Consider the following 17,301-nt stretch of genomic DNA (forward strand, 5'->3'; position numbering starts at 1 on the left):
TTATGCAGCATAATGCACATTACTGCACAGACCAGAATCAGACTGGTAGAATTTATTTTCAACATGAGAATTTGGAATGCAACCACAAATTACAAGAATTTCTAAAACATTTTCAAACAATGCAAAACTTTCATGTTTACGATTTTCGTTCTCGATGACACGTCATTGGGATGTTGAAATAGAAATAAATCGGCGTTTAATAAAAATGTTGTATTTATATAAAAACAAAGTTACACAATAAGGAAGACTTACGTTAGAATTTAAGCTAACTCAACAATACGCTGCTCGTCATTCGTGCTTAAAATCACGACAAGAAACTCATTTATTGTCTTGACCGTAAAAATACGATTGTTTACGAATACCTCGATTTCGTCATACTGTTCATACAAATGCATGCACTTCGATACCTGGGAACCACTTCGAGTTGATTCAATTTTTTTAAATATTCTTAAACTGGAGTTCCGTTTCCATGAAAACCAGTACGAAATTTCCAATAAAAAGTGGCAGAAAGAGATTTTCTGAAAAAAATGTAGCGTTGACACTCTAAGGAATAAAAAAGGAAATACGTAATGAAAACTTGGACGCCCGCTCCTGACAAATTTTGCGATATGTTATTAACGGGAAATCGTTCCCTAGTATCGAATTGAATCCATCAAGATAATAAAAATACTGCATAGGAGAAAAATCGCTAACTATAACGTACAAAATTCACAAATATAACAAAAGCCAAAGCTTAGAAAGTTTACACCATCACAGCAAAACTTCAGTGCATTAAAGACATAGAATATAAATGTAAACAAAAAAAGAAACCAGTGTTCGATAAGTTATTGATATCAATGCGCGATCGTTTCAAAGTAGATAGGTAGACTCGGATGATTTCAAAAAATTGGTAACGGATTAAAATATCCGATAAATAGAAAAAAAAAACCTTACGAGACCTGAGTTAGTTCGAGTAATAAGTACATTTTAAAACAGTGGATACACTGAGAGTGAAAATTAAAAAAATTCTTTCACGTTCTCTGATCAGTTGAACACCATTACAGACGAATATTACGTACGTACACAAATTACAAAATGCATTTACAAATTAAGTCAGACTTTTGAGAGACGACTAAAAATAAATTCACAGATGTCTTCTTACTACCATTTGACACTACGAACGACGATAGGAAACACGAAAGCGAATAAAATACCGCTGCAAACTCCGGATACTAAGCAAGCTGCTCCAAACATTCCCGCTACACTGCTATATTCAGGCGGCACACTCCTGCAAAAATATCATTGATTAAGAACTAACTCCGTTTCCTCCGAGATGAATCGTGTCGTACTATCAAAACTATCTTACTTTCCGCAATACATCATACCCAACGAACTGAACCATCCGCTAGTCAGCGCAAACGCTGCTGCAATTCCCCAATAAATCCATTCGTTTTCAATTAGAATAGGCATTACACGATTGGGTAGGGTGTAATTGCAAACTAAAAATAATGGGATAAAAGCTGCGCGCAGGATCACCGGAACGTGTAACCATCTTCGACCAGGCTGAATTTAAAAAAAAAAAATCAAATTTCAATTCATATTCTTCAATTGCACCATTCATAATTAAGCTTTACTCTACTCACGAAATGCCAAACAGTAGCTAGAACATTTCCAAAAGCAGCGAATACGTTAAAAGTCAAGAAACACATGATATCGGAGAAGTACTTCGCTGGCACGATAAAATCATCATGCACCAATTGAACATCTACAATAGAAAATTTTCGTTGAATTTTTTTTTTTTTAATGTAAAGAGTGAAAAAAAATAATCACTCACTCGAGTGAACAGCTGGGAAAATAGCCAACGTGACGAAGAAGATGAAAAATACATTGAAACACTGCAACGAACACATTTTAAATATTTTCCAGTACGGAGTTTTCTTCACAACGGAATACTCTTTGGCGTTGGACTGAGCTTTGATGAACTGCAAATCGTGGAATTTGTAGAATTTCTGCAAAGTAATTTTTCAGAAATGAAATTGATGAAATACTGATGAGGGGGGGGGGGTTAGAAAACTAATAACTTACAAGTAATGGCAAGACGAAATAAATATCGAAACATATGAATAGCACCAATAAAGCAACCATGAAGTAATACAAAGCAGAAGTCTTAGGACTCGGAGATAACATCTTCGTAACTATATTCATCACAGATGTGAACACACCGCTAAGATTCTGAAACGAGAAAAAACATAAGTTAGAGACGCACAAGTAGGTACTTCATTTTTTCGCTCTAAAATTCTAGTTATTTTTTACATACATTTCCAAAAATTACAGCTCCTGTGTACGCTGCAGGTAAACGAGCAGCGATACCGTAAACTGTATTTTGATAAATTCCATTGGCCACTGAAATAAATATAAAAAAATTAATATCATTTATTTGGATTTTCATCAAAATATACGTATCGACTGTATTTCTTTACTATTCAATAAGAAAACTGAGGCCATGGTCAACCAGAAGAATATTTCAGGCCATGCTGATGAATCTAGCATCACCAATACTTCAGTAGCAATGAAGATGATCACCTCTGCTATGATTGTATACACAATTCTAGAAGTAAGACTGCCTCTGTAAAAATATAAATACAATATTAAGAACTTCAATAGCAGAATAATTCCTAATTTTAAAAGCTCTTGAAAAAGCAAAACAATTGCATCGACTTTAAAAATGAAAAAATGAGATCCTGCATATTTCTACAAAACTATAAATGATGCAAATAACATGAAAAAATGTGTTTCGAAATCATTCATGGGATCTTGAAAAAGCATTAATTCTCAACTTTAATGCACCTAGGCCTCAAAAAAAGGTCATGGCATTACAAAAAAAAAAAAAACAATAACTTCATGATTGTGAATTTCTAATCCCAAGACTGATTCCAAAATTGAATTATTTATCAAACTTCAATTTTTAAATTTTTTTTATTGATATTCTGCGCATGCTTGCAACTCAGTTACTGACCTAGCAACTTCAAATTGTTCAAAATACTAACATTTTCTATCAATAATTTTGAAAAAGCGCGAAATTAATAAAAGTACCTAACTACCTACTGCTTTATATATATAAAAAAAGAGCAAAAACATAAACGAGAGAAAAAAGGATAGCGTAAGAGACATTCAATTACCCCAAAATTGATGAATTTTACGTAATCACACATTACATTGTAATGCATTCAAAAATATAAAACAAAAAATGAAAAATGATTAGAATGAAATTTTCACTGAATAAAAATTACCATAAAACCAAATCAAGTCATCTAATCCCAGGTGAAATTTCCATAATTTTTGGAGATCTCATCCAATATGATCATTTACTAATAGGTATAAACCCAAAATGTGAAAAATTACACTTTGAGTTGGGTACATTATGTAAATGGCCTAACTCAAAATCTCAACAACATTGCAAGTTGTTTGGAGTTGTAAGGGTACATCTCAAAAAACTCCACCTTTTTTGAGCAAATTTCGTACATACAAAGTGTTAACAAATAGTTTTGATTGTTTTGAATGTTTGTCAGTTAGAAATAGTCACAAGGAGTGCATTTTTTATTGATTAGTACCAAATGGAAAATTTTTTTCAAATTGATCACTTTTCAGAAAAATGAATTTGCACATGTCATGAAATTTTAGTTTTTCGAGAAAAACTCAAAAACTAAGCACTCTAGAAAAAAACTAACGACATTACGTCGATTGGAAATTTAATTCTCTACAAATTTGTTATCGTGAAATTTTTTTGGACGCTTCCTTTCGCCTCCACATCAACTTTAATGAAAGGTTATAACTCAAAATGTTTTCCAAACATTGAAATATTTCCTCTTTAAGATTTTATTTTTCATTGTGTTCTTATGCTAAATGAAGGTAGGATACCAGATCTTTAAAATGAGGTGCTATTCATTCCTCACAATTAATTATAAGTTGATAAAAATAATAAATCAAGTTTTTAAAACAAAGAAAATCACTCTCCTGTAAAATTTCATTTTTTTGAGATGTGACCTTATTACTCCCGAGGTGCGATATATATAATCATTTACAACATCGTAGATGCATTATCATAGTTTAAATTCACACATATGTGTACAATTTTAAACAACTTACCCAAGATTAACAAAAACGTTCACCCAGTTGAACAAAAAGTTAGGAACTTGACTTGAGATTCCGAGAAATACCATGAAGTTGTCCTTATAAAACGTCAAATTTTGATTATTCGTGTAATTAGAACCCAATTTGTAATCTTCGAAATACTGCAATTAGAAAAACATGCATCATTACATCACGGAAATGCCATAATTAACCTAAAAATTAGAAGCAGAGATAAAATAATAAATTTACATCGTTGCAGTTATCTAATAAAATTTACTATGTAGCTTACCAACTTGGCATTTATAAACATATTCCATGGCATCATAGTCCCAATGCCGAACGTCAAAATGATTAAATAAACTACCAACAATCTGTAAACATGATTACAAAATCAAAGCTGTGAAATCTTCGTATAATATTTAACCCGTAATTTTTTCTCAATAAAGTACAATATGTTTTCCAATGTGGAAACATTATAAAATAGAAAAAAATACGAGTTTGAAAAAAAGCTTCACTTTGAATAATCTTCCAGTCGAGTGCTCTTTGTACAAGTTCACTGTTTTAGCTCGGGTTCTCTTTATGTTTTTATAAAATACCATCTTTTATAATACGAGTATATTGATTGAAATACAGACACAATGGGCTCATTGATACGAGAGTTCTTTCAGTAAAAGAGCTATCATGTTCGAGTCGGAAAGACAAGAGTTTCTACTCCTCTACTTGATATTTTTAAAATGTTGTTTTATGGGAGAAATTTTTTACAACAATGAATCCAATGGTAAGGGAAAAAGTTGAGTATTTTTTTTCTTCTTCAGAAATTTAATCATGCTTGTTAGGGATGGGTTCATGAATTTCATGCTACGAGGTATTTAAAATTTTAAATATAATTTTTTATAAAAATTTTGTGATTCGTTTTTCAAATCGTCGCCATATGATTTTAAAAACGATCATGGCCATAATCATACAGTTTCAGCTAATACAGTAGAAGTATATCATAAATGAGTCGCAAAAAACATTATATATTTTTCAGACGAACTTACCTATCTTTGGGGGGATTAGTTTCCAGCTCAGCTTGTTCCATGGTTACACTTTTGAAATTCAACACGTCGTTAGGTAAATTCTTTTCTTCCCAAGCAGGAGTCAACCGTACGGGTTCGACGTACTTTTTATCCCCTAAAAATTACACGAACGAATGAATACAAATGGAGTGAAAACGAAAATATTCAACAACGACAAAACACTAAACATGTATCGAAATTCGATTGCAAATCACTAATAGTACTTTCAACTCGATTAAGAATCGGTAAAAATTTTTAGATTGCTTCAAATTGAGAAATTTTTTTCCAAAAATTGTAATAATTTGGCAAAAAAAATTAAAACAATCAAGTAGGCAAATAACACAATTTCTTCAAATTAAAAAGTCACCAATACATAATTTCAAAAATGAAACTTGCAAACTAAGTTAATCGAGAAGATCCTTCGCGAGATTCAAAGGCAGGTAGAAAAAAAAATCAACCCTAACAGACATGACAAGTAAAAGATTTCATCAGCAGGTAGGTACTCGTTCATCCACAGATACCTTTTTTTGACACACCTACTTTTACCCCAAATAATCGAGTTACTCGCAATTAAATCGAAATTCTATGAACACATAATTTTAAAACACTCTCAACATTAGAACTATTATCATGATATAAAAATGACCTATATTAATTTCTACGTCGAACATTTTGCACACAAAAAATGCTAACTGAGCGAAAAAATGAAATGAAACCATGGGATTCTCAGCAATCTAATTAACTGCCAAAATACCTACTAAAAGAATAATAAATGATTTTTCTTTGAGGTCATATCGATGATGAAATTATTCGAATTCGTGATTAAGTTCAATAATTGAGAAGGTTTCATCAAATCGCAATTTTCGTGACATTTTCTCTTTTTTTTCAACTACTTCCTCGCATAAAAAACTACAAGATTTTGAATTTAACGATTAATATGGAGTTTAATACGTAAAATGCGTTTAAAAATTTGTTCGCTAAAAATCAGAAAATTTGTAATTTTTAAAATTAAAAAAAATGAGTAATCCTACAAGTATATGACCACCAATGCGTGAAGAGTCAAGATAAAGCGGAGAAAAAAAATAGCATTATCGATAAGAGATTTAATTCGAAAGACGTGACATTTTTTTTCTTTAAAGGGGTTATTTCGCTTTATCGCGTGTCTGCTAGGTAATTAAATCAACTATGAATTTTATTTTAATTAAAACTTGTCGTCAAATGGTTTGATTTTTCGTATCCGGCGAGAGACGATAAAACGTGAAAAAATTCACCATTTTAATTGACGATTAATGTTATCGCCTAAATCGAATATAAAGAGTTCAAAAAAATTAACAAAGGTTATCAATACACGACAGCCTGGGAAAAAAACCTGATTATTGGTTCCGTCGAAGAGTTTCTTTTTTCATTGAGTATACTTACAATACAGCATCCAATTATTAGCCATATCTAGCCGGTTACTTTGATAATTTGCCAAATAAGATGGCATTTTGTCACGTGTTGAGACACATACGATTATAGCCTAATGTCTTTAAATACAATTGAACTTGAAATTCTATGTGTCTACTGAACAAATTTCATTCGAGTGATTGAGATTTTTTCATCTTCAAACACTGAAATATCGTCAACAGTTGGTAGGTACTTATTATATTATGTTCAAATAGATTTGATTCGGCAATTTATTCAACTTGGTAAATAGAATTATTTTCTGAGTTAACTTTGAACATATTGATTTGGATTTAAAATCTTTCCAGACTATAAAGCCTGAATATCTATTTAGACCGGCTATTTTTATACCCATAGGACAACTCTACATATGTACAGGGATTGTACTCAAATTTTTCTCAAAAAAAGTAACTTAAGTAACCAAAAAAGCTGGAAAAAGTAACCAAAAAGTATCCAAAAAAATGACCAAAAAAATTTTCAACGTAAAAAATATAGGTGAGGTGACTGAAAAACTTTAATCCGTACCAGGGTGTCTAACACTCCTATTTATCCTACAAAAGTCCTTTTTTTTGCCTATGACACCTTTTTGTCCTTTTAGTGTCCTTTTTTTCAACAATTTTATCCCAAAAGTCCTTTTTTTTCAAAAACGACCTTTCCAAATTTTCAATTTTTTCCCCTTTTTTCCGGAATTTTGAACTTGTAGAAAAGGGTTCATTTGTCAAATTTTTTAGAACTTGAATCACACATTTTTGTGAGCTTCTGCCCTCGCTTCGCTCGGGCTATTTGCTCTTCTTTTTCCACATAAGTGACTCATTGTTCAAATTCAAGAAATGTTCAAAGTTTGAATCAGAAAAATAAACTCCTCCTTCCTTACAGATTTTTTTTACTTCTCAGCAAAACATGAAATTTTGAAATCAAAACTTTTAACCTTGCTTCACTCCGGTTTGTTTGCTTTTCTTTTTCAAGTTTGAATTTTTTCTTTTCTTTTTTTTTTGAATTGGGGTGTTGAATCATCATTTAAATTTTAAGATTTTGTAGCAAAATATAGGTAGCTTATTACACAAAAAACATCGTTTTCATACATCTCGAAATATGGAATTTCTAAGCTTTTGCCCTCGCTCGCTTCGCTCGGGCCCGTTATAGCTTTTCTTTTTCCAGTTTTAAATTTTCAAAAAAAATCATAATTCAAATTTTAAAATTTTGAGCAAAGCACGAATAATTCGTCACACATACAAACATCGTTTTTGTATCTCTCGAACTCGAAATCATGATTTTAGAGGGCTCTTGCCCTCGCTTTGCTCGGCGTTACCTTAATGCCAAATCCGAGTATGTCCATCCAAAAAAACATCGTCGTTTTGCGTCACTGATAAGACTCTGGGAAGCCCTGAATTGAAAAATTTGCATCTGAGTACAGTTAAAATGCACCACCGAAGATGCACAAAGCTGACCGATGTTCAATCAGAACTCAACGAACCCTTCCGAGCATATCCGAACCTTATCAGTGATGCGTAAAATCGTACTTTTTTTGTATGGACATACTCGGATTTGGCATTAAGGTAACGTCGGGTTCGTTAGCTTTTCTTTTTCGGATTTTAAATTTTCAAAAAAAATAATTACTCAAATTTCGAAATTTTGAAGCAAAATAATATACTTACAATTAGTAACTCATTACACAAGATAACACAATTTTTTATATCTCCCAAAATACCTTCTAATTTTTGAGAGCTTTCGCCCTCGCTTCGCCAGGGCCAGTTTGTTTCTCTTTTCCTTAATTAATAATAAATTCCGAACTTGAAGGAGAAATCTCGCCCACTCCCTCCCCCTCTTGAATTGTCCTGTTGACAGTCCTGCTAAAATTCCTTTGGCTAAAAACTTGAATGAAAATTTTGAACCTCCCACCTTGAAAAAAATTTTGACCCCCCCCCCCCCCGCCAAAATTCCATAAGTGCTCGAAAAATGACCTGCTGAAAGTCCTACTAAAAGTCCTTTTTTTTCATTTTGAAATTTTGTTAGACACCCTGCGTACAAAACATTACATTTGAGGAGCTGAGAATCAAAACTCACATTTGCCACCATAAACGATTTTGAGAAAAACGCAAAAAACTGAGTTATAGTAGTGTTGCCAGTTGAAAAAACTTATAATACCAAAATGAATCATTAGATAGCGCTACTAGAACACGATTCCCTGTGTTGACTGATTTTCACCTAGCTCCCTTCTGCTTTAATATCCAGACAAAGAATGGCAAATGTGAGTTTTGACTCCAAGATTTGCAATCAAATTTTTTTTCACTGTTTTAATTACGACGATAGGGAAAAGTTTGATAACAAGTTGAATTTTGGTACACGGGGGTTTTTTGATACGCTGAACACGAATTTGGGGTGTCCAGGTGAATCCGGTGTACGCTTACCCCTTTTTTGTGGACCTTAAGCCCCCAAATTTGTTTTTTTGCGTTTAAGTCCGAAAATATGCAATTTTATGCAAGATTTATGTTTTTTGGGTCGCAGAATACGAATTTGACAATATTTTTTTTGTAGGGGTGGGGGATGAGGGGGTTAGGGGGGCGAGAAATTCAAAATTTGACTATAATGATGTGTGATATGTCGAAATGTATGTTTTTGAGGGTGTAGATCACGAATTTGACAATATTTTTTTTCGTAGGGGTCAATGGTGGGGGCTGAGGGGTGAAAATGGTTAAAAATTCAAAATTTGACTATAATGATGTGTGACATGTCGAAATGTATGTTTTCGTAGTTGTAGATCACGAATTTGACAATATTTTTTTGGTAAGGGTTGATGGTGGGGGATGGAGGGGGTGAAAACGGTGAACAATTCAAAATTTGACTATAATGATGTGTAATATGTCGAAATGTACCAAGTATGAATAATTCAACTGAAAGTGAGTAATTTTCATCAATTTACTCGATTTTAGTTTGTTATAAAGTCATTATAGAGGTTTAATTTACGTTAAAACTCCGTGTTCTGCCTATTCTGCGACATAAATAGGAATAGAACAAATTTTTGCACGTAGATGCACGGGAAATCCCAGGGGCTAGTACTTCAGATAGTGTATTAATTTCAAGATGTCATTTGCCATTTTTGCCCCTGAATGCCCCGGCGACGACAACAGTCAATTATAGTGAAAAATCATGGTGAATTTTGTTTGAATGTTACAAATTTTTTCTTCCAGGGACTTTGACGGCTCTCGATGACTCCATCCACACCCTTCACCTTTTCTACACCTTCAAAAACATAAATTTTGACATATCACACATCATTATGGTCAAATTTTGAATTTTTCACCGTTTTCACCCCCTTCATCCCCCACAATTCACCCCTACGAAAAAAATATTGTCAAATTCGTGATCTACACCCTCAAAAACATACATTTCGACATATCACACATCATTATGGTCAAATTTTGAATTTTTCACCCCCTCCATCCCCCACCATCAACCCTTACCAAAAAAATATTGTCAAATTCGTGATCTACAACTACGAAAACATACATTTCGACATGTCACACATCATTATAGTCAAATTTTGAATTTTCAACCATTTTCACCCCTCAGCCCCCACCATTGACCCCTACGAAAAAAAATATTGTCAAATTCGTGATCTACACCCTCAAAAACATACATTTCGACATATCACACATCATTATAGTCAAATTTTGAATTTCTCGCCCCCCTAACCCCCTCATCCCCCACCCCTACAAAAAAAATATTGTCAAATTCGTATTCTGCGACCCAAAAAACATAAATCTTGCATAAAATTGCATATTTTCGGACTTATACGCAAAAAAACAAATTTGGGGGCTTAAGGTCCACAAAAAAGGGGGAAGCGTACACCGGATTCACCTGGACACCCCAAATTCGTGTTCAGCGTATCAAAAAACCCCCGTGTACCAAAATTCAGCTTGTTATCAAACTTTTCCCTATGGAATTTTGCAAACAAAACTAAGTTTTGATTTTGATTCTAACCCTTGGTTTTGAAGGTGAATTTCACACCAAAATGACTTTGATCCAAAAAAACCGAATATGTCACATTATAGAGTGTAAAACGGTATATCCAAATCTGCCATAAAACGGTATTTTTTTTTTGGCAAATGTGAGTTTTGATTCTCAGCTCCTCATTTTATTTTCAGATGTGTGATGAAGCGATATGTAGGGGGGGGGGCAAAATTCTCACAACTTGTCACGCTAGATTTTCCCAACTTTTTACATCAGACTCCCTCCCCCCCCCACCACAAGATTTTTCCAAATAATTGGTCAGATAAAAAATGCCAAATAGAATTTTTTTATTAATTGGATTATGTTTTTGGAATTTGTCAAGTTGATTTTTCCATTTTAGGAAATGTTTGAAAATTCTAGGAGTAGCATTCAAATCTGCCTGAGCGAAGTGAGGGCGAAAATTCATAACATGAGACATAAAACAAAGTCATTCCTTAAAATGTAGGCAGGTACGTAAAAAGTTAATTTTCTTGGCTTCAAAATTTATTATATTCATAGAAATATGAGTAAAAGCCCAAGCGAAGCGAGGGCAAAAGCTTTTGAAAATTCACAATTCCTGAGAGGTAAAACAGCATTATTTTTGATGAAAAGAAAAGAGTTTTAAGTAAAATTTTAAAGAGAAAAAAGGAAATTTGTGAAAAAAACTCAGAAAAAGTAACTTTTAGTATCCAAAATTTTTAAAAAGTAACCAAAAGTTACCGAGTGCAATCCCTGTATGTATTTGCAACACACATTGCGAAATCAAATCATCCTGATCGCATCATAAACCTCTTTTACAGTTTTTGTTCGATGAAACAACAATGATCATGACCATTTGTGACCTACCATATCTATTGTTTGGCTTGGACGGAGTGATTGATATGCTGTTTTTCATGTGCATCTCCTTCAAGAGGAGCTGCTCCTCAGGTGGCGCCATCGTCCCTCGTATTACGCTCGAATTCGAAGTCATTTTGAATTCTGCCTGAACAAAAAACGAATTATTATAATTAACACAACGCGAATGTGAAATAGCACTGAGTGAACTATTTTAAATTGTACTGATCGAGGGATCACCTAGAAGCCTGTAATATAAGGAATTTAGAGCATTATTAATTTACAGTAACTACGATAATGAATTATATCTTATCGTGAGTAGGTATACAATTATGATGAAAACAATGCTCGTATGAACTTTGTAACTAGATGCATGAAACGTTAGCTTCGATATTGGTAATTGCATTTGCATATAAATACCCATTCTTATCATTTTGAATGCAAAGTTGGACTGTTAGAGAAGAAAAGATAACGCTTCGCCTAGTTGACATTTTCGTATCACCGATTGGAATTTATACCGAATAAGTGAACTATTGAATGGAACACTCTAATATCATGTGTTTGTTTTAAAGACATCGTAATCTACAGCCAGTACTTAGAAAATGTAGGAAACTTAATATGATACAAACTCCTCCAAAATTTGTATTCCAAGGGTTATCAATTTTTGAGCGTCTTGTACTAAAATTTTCAAGTAGTTCGAGTTTCGTAACTCAATCCTGATGATGATTCGTGTTGAATAACTGTTTCTCTTCGGTGTGAGAGTGTATTGTAGGGTGCATTCGAGATGCTCGATCTGTTATCCGCATGGACCGTATTCAAACGCAAGGATACTTACTGTGTCGGTGTCGAATGTAATCAGATTCACAACAAGGAAAATTACACAAACATTTTAAAACCGATAAATTTACGAAAAACTGGACACGATAAAATTTAAAAAGAAAAACCTCTATACGGTAAACACTTTCACTATTCAAATGAAAGAATAGTCGTATCGTAAAAATGAACCCTCGCTACCACACACGATTGGGTTGTGAATAAACAACGCGACAGCGAACTGCGAAGCCGAAGCCGAAGGGCCGATTCCGCATACTTTATTGCATAAGCAGCAGGCAGAATCCTTGACTAAGATTCACACGTTGCAAGTTTACTCAATTCAAGTACATTCACTTTTAAGTGCTTGATCATCTCTGATCAAATAAATTTACTTGTATTTATTATTTTTCATCGTGAAATAGAATGGATAATCTGTCAATTAATTAAAAAATCAAGTTACTTGCGGTAGTTTGAATTGAATAAACTAGCAGCGTGTAAACCTTGCTTATCAGCATGCATCTTCAGATCTGGAGATCTACTGAACAGAATTAGATGAAATTTGAAATATATATACTTTGAAACAATTAAAAGAAAATGTCGGAAGCGATTTTCATTTGATTGAGTATTTTTCGCAGAATTTGAAATTGAAAATGAACAAAATTTGAACACTTTTCAATCATTGATAATTCCAAAACTATTCAAGTAATTAAAAATCCGATCCGACATTTTTTTCTAATTGCTTCATAGTATCTATATTTCAAATTTCATCGATTTTCGTCGGATAGATCTCGAGATCTCAACACTCGAAAATCAGGCGGACCGGGTATGCAATCGTGTATGCGGAATCGGCCCGCAAGAAAAACGGAAAAACACCTCCAAGTTAAACGGAGAACGAGTTTGGAAAGTAGAAACGGCAGTATCGTTCTTTCTTAAATTTCGCGTTGGTAGAGTCAAAGTTGGTAACATTGAATGTTATCACTCAAAATTTCAAAAAAAAACTTCGAAATTGAAGAATTGAAAATTGATTGAAAATAACTTAATGAGGTGTTGATCGTATATTATTTCGCATATTATGTACGTCTGTTTCTTCATTCAAGAATTCCCTAAAGTAAGTATTCGTCCATTTATTTGTATCTTGCAAAACCTGTAAACAACATACGATAATACATTGATGGTTGCTCATACTTCACATTGTATTTTGGCGCGATATGCGGTCTTCATCAAAAAGTTATTCGTAATCTAATTCAAAACGTTAATTTATTTGATTTCAGCGCTCCGAAAATGTCTGTGGTAAAAACGTTCGCCAATGCTACGAACATCGACGACAACGACCGTATAAAATTCCATCGTACGAAGATAGTTGCCGCCAAAGAGACACTGAGACTTCTCCGAAACCGACTGCATTTATTAAAAGCTTCCAACAGTCAAGTACAACGTGAACTGCTGGCTGATTTGACCAAACTTGAACATGCATTGTCTCTGGCAGTACACGAAATGCAGAAAGTAGTCACCAAACGTCACATGATTCAGCTGGCTCTCGAACGATCGATATTTTCTACCTTGTTGTACTTACCGGAGAAAAAACTCTTCGATGCGATCGGATTAAATGACATCGAGCATTGTATTGCCGATAACTTGAAATCCATGCTAACGCAAGCTGAATCTTTGAAAGAAAAAAAGGAAACATCCGATACTCAGTTTATAAAGATGACGAATTGTAGAGACGAATTGGCCGATGTTGTTGATGAGATAGCTACCAAGTTGAATGATCAAGGATCGTCGGAATCTGACGAAATAAAAAAACAACGATTGGCTAAAAAGTGCGATAATATCAATATGCTCAGAAGTTTTTTCTCTGCTTTGGTTGCAGCTCAACCGATGGAAGATTGTAAAATGCTTGTACCTTTGGTTTGGAAGTGGCGTACGCATCGGTCCTACGAATATTATCAGAATAGGATTTCTTACGAGTAACGGGTAATATGAGACTAGTTAGACTGGCTTATTTAATTAATGTACATATTTATTGTATTTAAGTTGGTGATAATTTTACTTCGAGTACTGTACCAGTTTAGAATTGATTGCTCAATGTTTTAAGAGAATTATTCTAATTTTTTATTATATTTTTATTCGTTCGTTGTTTCGTGTTATTAACTGAATCTAATCCGAGCTTTTATTATGCTGTGAGAAACTAGCAAACCATTTCATAATATTCTAAACCTGTCAAAAGCCATGATAAGAAATTGATCAATCTTTAATTCGAACAAAATATTTCATTTTGACTGATCTATTATAAGTATGCATTTTTCTTTGAATTATTTTTTTTTTTATAAAATGTACGAATGTTTCACTTTTCACTAGAAAAAAAAGAGCAGAAGGACGAAAACGTTGTCTTTCCTATTTTTTATCATCTGGTGTTAACGAAGTGCTCTTGTCCAGTGTTTGGCAAGAATGAACTCATGAAAATAATGAAATATGCAACATTGAACCCACCTGTAGGAAAATATTATCACGGTTTCGGTTTAAATTCTAGGAGTCTGAATACGCAATCATGGTCACTTATGTAGCACTCCAGATGTGGAGCTCTCGGAATTATTTCATTAGTAAATTACTACATTTTTGAGTATCTATGAATAATTACATTGGGACACATATCCATAACTCATTTTTGATTTTGAAGGAAGACAGCGAGCTCAAAGTGAATTTTTGGATTTATTCGTAATAATGGATCAATAACTCCACATACGTCAGCTTTAACGGTTTAATTTTTTTTTAAAATCATGAAATCAGAGCTCGTACTCAATTTTTTTTCAAAAAAATCAACTTCAGTACTTATCCAAAAAAGTTATAAGAAACTAACAAAACATGACATACCTACATATAATGTGTAAAAAAAAACAGATCACCAAAAAAATGAGTGGTTTTTAATTTTAAAGAATTGAACTATAGTTGAACTTCTTGTTGTAATATCTGGTAAAAAAAAAAAACAATATTTAATAGAAAAAACGAGACATTGTAAATTTTAGCAACTGCCTAACAAGAAGAGCTTCTGAGCAAAAAATAGAAAAGACATTTTTAGAAAAAAATTAGGTTTTTTAGAAATTTTTATGCAAAAAATAGCAATAATTATTGTCAATTTAAAAAAAAAAAAGAATTTTAGGCGTGCAAAATGGACTTAATACCCGATTCTTATAGAGAATGAAATTCCGGTTCAAATGAGACCCCAACCAGCTCATTTGGTTCATTTTTGACGAATTTATGGCTTTTTAAAGTTCCGGACTGACTTCCGGAGTTGAAAAAAGTAGTTTTTGAAAAAAACATTTTTGGAAGTTTTTGGCGATCCGATTCTGGAGGGGACACCTCGAGAGTGGGTTTTTGACCAGCTTTTTTCATAATAAAAATATCCAAAAATTAAAGGGAGGCCCAAGAAAGGCTGGAAATGGCGAAATTTGAATTGGGGGGGGGGGAGGTTAATATCAGTTTTAGGACTTATTTTGAACATTTTTAATTATTTTACTGATCAAGTACATACGTACTTTTTTTAAAAAAGCATAAAAATCACCAAATCCAAAATAGTCAATTTTGGATTTTCAAAAATTCGCTAAAAATCGAAAAATGAACTTGGACAGCTGAAAATTTGGATTTGGGGGTTTTAGAACATGCTCTTTCCAAAAATCGCGGTCCCGTTCAAATCGGAGGCGGAGGCGGACACCTCTGACGGCTCTGACCTCAAGAGGTTCCCTTACCCTTGTTGGCCTTGTTTTTAAAAAAAATAAAAAAATCTCACGATTTCAAGTTTTTGTGCTGTGAATTGTGATCATACTGTTAGTACTGCCTGAAATTTTTCTTTTTTCTCTTCGAAAGCCAACAAAGTTGCGAATTTTTCTTGTTTTTTTTTTCAACTTCGTAATCGCAAAATTTCCAAGTTTCGTCTTTCGTCGTTAAAATCGAGTTAATTCGTCTAATTTACAATTAATTTCGGTGTTTTCACAATGTCTAGACGATTTTATCGAAATCTAACCATCTTGAGCTTGCTTTCGCTGTGTCATACAGCGTATTCAGCCGCCAAACATCGTTCATATTTACGTCTAAAAGAACAAGAAAATGGAACTCTTCCGTTGGATATCATCGTTCAAGGAATCCTTAGTTTGGTAATCGCCATGATCGGTATTGTTGATATTGCCGGAGAATTCAAAGAAATCAGCGGGACCAAGAATTTGGAACGAAAGTCCTGGGAAACTTTACGAAATGTGCCATCGTTCTACGTATTCAATCACCGCGGACAGGCCCTTTCACCAGATTACAACAGTACTGAAGCTATCCAAGGTGATTGATGCGGTTTAAAGGCTAAAATGAACTCATTTCACTTCGTAAATTACTTCAATTAGTTCACCAGATTACAACAGTACTGAAGCTATCCAAGGTAATTGATGCGGTTTAAAGGCTAAAATGAACCCATTTCACTTCGTAAATTACTTCAATTAGTTCAATTCCGTCTTACACGTTTCAGGTCTAAGTTGAGAAGATGATAAGTTGAAGTTTTGGAAAGAATACCAAAGATACGAGTCTTCATTTCAGCTGCGCTGGAATTACTCGAACAATGTCGTGGTTTGGTTCTTTATCGAGTATGTTTAATTTAATATCAAATTACTTTTCTGTAAATAACTTCTATTGTAGGCTTTCTCTTGTACCTAAACGATGTTCCGTTGTTGATTTTTGAAATACAAACGTAGAAATGCGATCGTAATGATTTATTAATCTTTAAATTGTTTACAATTGAAGGGCCTCCTCGGCCGGAGGCCCCATTTCCGCCTTTTAGTGATTTACTATTCTTCCTTATTTATTTTTGCAGCTTTTAGTAATCCGGAGCGATATAATGATCCGAAGGTTGCAAGTATTTCATTTTTGGTGCATTGATCCATTTTAAATTTTGATCGGTCGACGATTTTGATTTTTGATGAAATATTCATGTTTCGATGGAAAGGTTGGAAGCAAAAAATTGGTTTCCAGACTATCTATTTTTTATCTCTCGAATCAATTCTACAACTTACAAGTA

The 17,301-nt window shown here is 33.4% G+C and overlaps 2 protein-coding genes across 4 annotated transcripts in view; one reads left to right on the forward strand and one right to left on the reverse strand.

Annotated features, from left to right (window-relative positions):
• LOC135832018 (ER membrane protein complex subunit 5-like) overlaps positions 1-16,986 on the forward strand; it is a 48,627-nt gene extending 31,641 nt beyond the window's left edge. Inside the window, exons 1-3 of one of the 3 annotated variants that reach the window (XM_065344967.1) lie at positions 12,647-13,356; positions 13,520-16,668; positions 16,756-16,986. In XM_065344967.1, coding sequence (XP_065201039.1) covers positions 13,530-14,219 — 690 coding nt within the window. In that variant the 5' untranslated portion in view covers positions 12,647-13,356; positions 13,520-13,529 and the 3' untranslated portion in view covers positions 14,220-16,668; positions 16,756-16,986. Of the gene's footprint in view, positions 1-12,646; positions 13,357-13,519; positions 16,669-16,755 lie in introns of those variants that run through there. The other 2 variants (XM_065344976.1, XM_065344984.1) reach the window with 2 other exon arrangements.
• LOC135831965 (equilibrative nucleoside transporter 1-like) lies at positions 196-12,485 on the reverse strand. Its single transcript, XM_065344870.1, has 12 exons — positions 12,271-12,485; positions 11,448-11,583; positions 5,151-5,283; positions 4,400-4,481; positions 4,126-4,271; positions 2,460-2,605; positions 2,297-2,382; positions 2,065-2,211; positions 1,814-1,988; positions 1,623-1,744; positions 1,346-1,542; positions 196-1,267 (listed from the first exon to the last, which is right to left on the reverse strand). Exons 2-12 carry the CDS (start codon positions 11,569-11,571, stop codon positions 1,141-1,143), a joined length of 1,485 nt encoding a protein of 494 aa, XP_065200942.1. The 5' UTR covers positions 11,572-11,583; positions 12,271-12,485; the 3' UTR covers positions 196-1,140.
• Positions 16,987-17,301: the final 315 nt, after the last annotated feature.

The sequence above is a fragment of the Planococcus citri genome, chromosome 1 (genome assembly GCF_950023065.1).
Source record: "Planococcus citri chromosome 1, ihPlaCitr1.1, whole genome shotgun sequence".
NCBI classification, from domain to species: Eukaryota; Metazoa; Arthropoda; class Insecta; order Hemiptera; family Pseudococcidae; genus Planococcus; species Planococcus citri.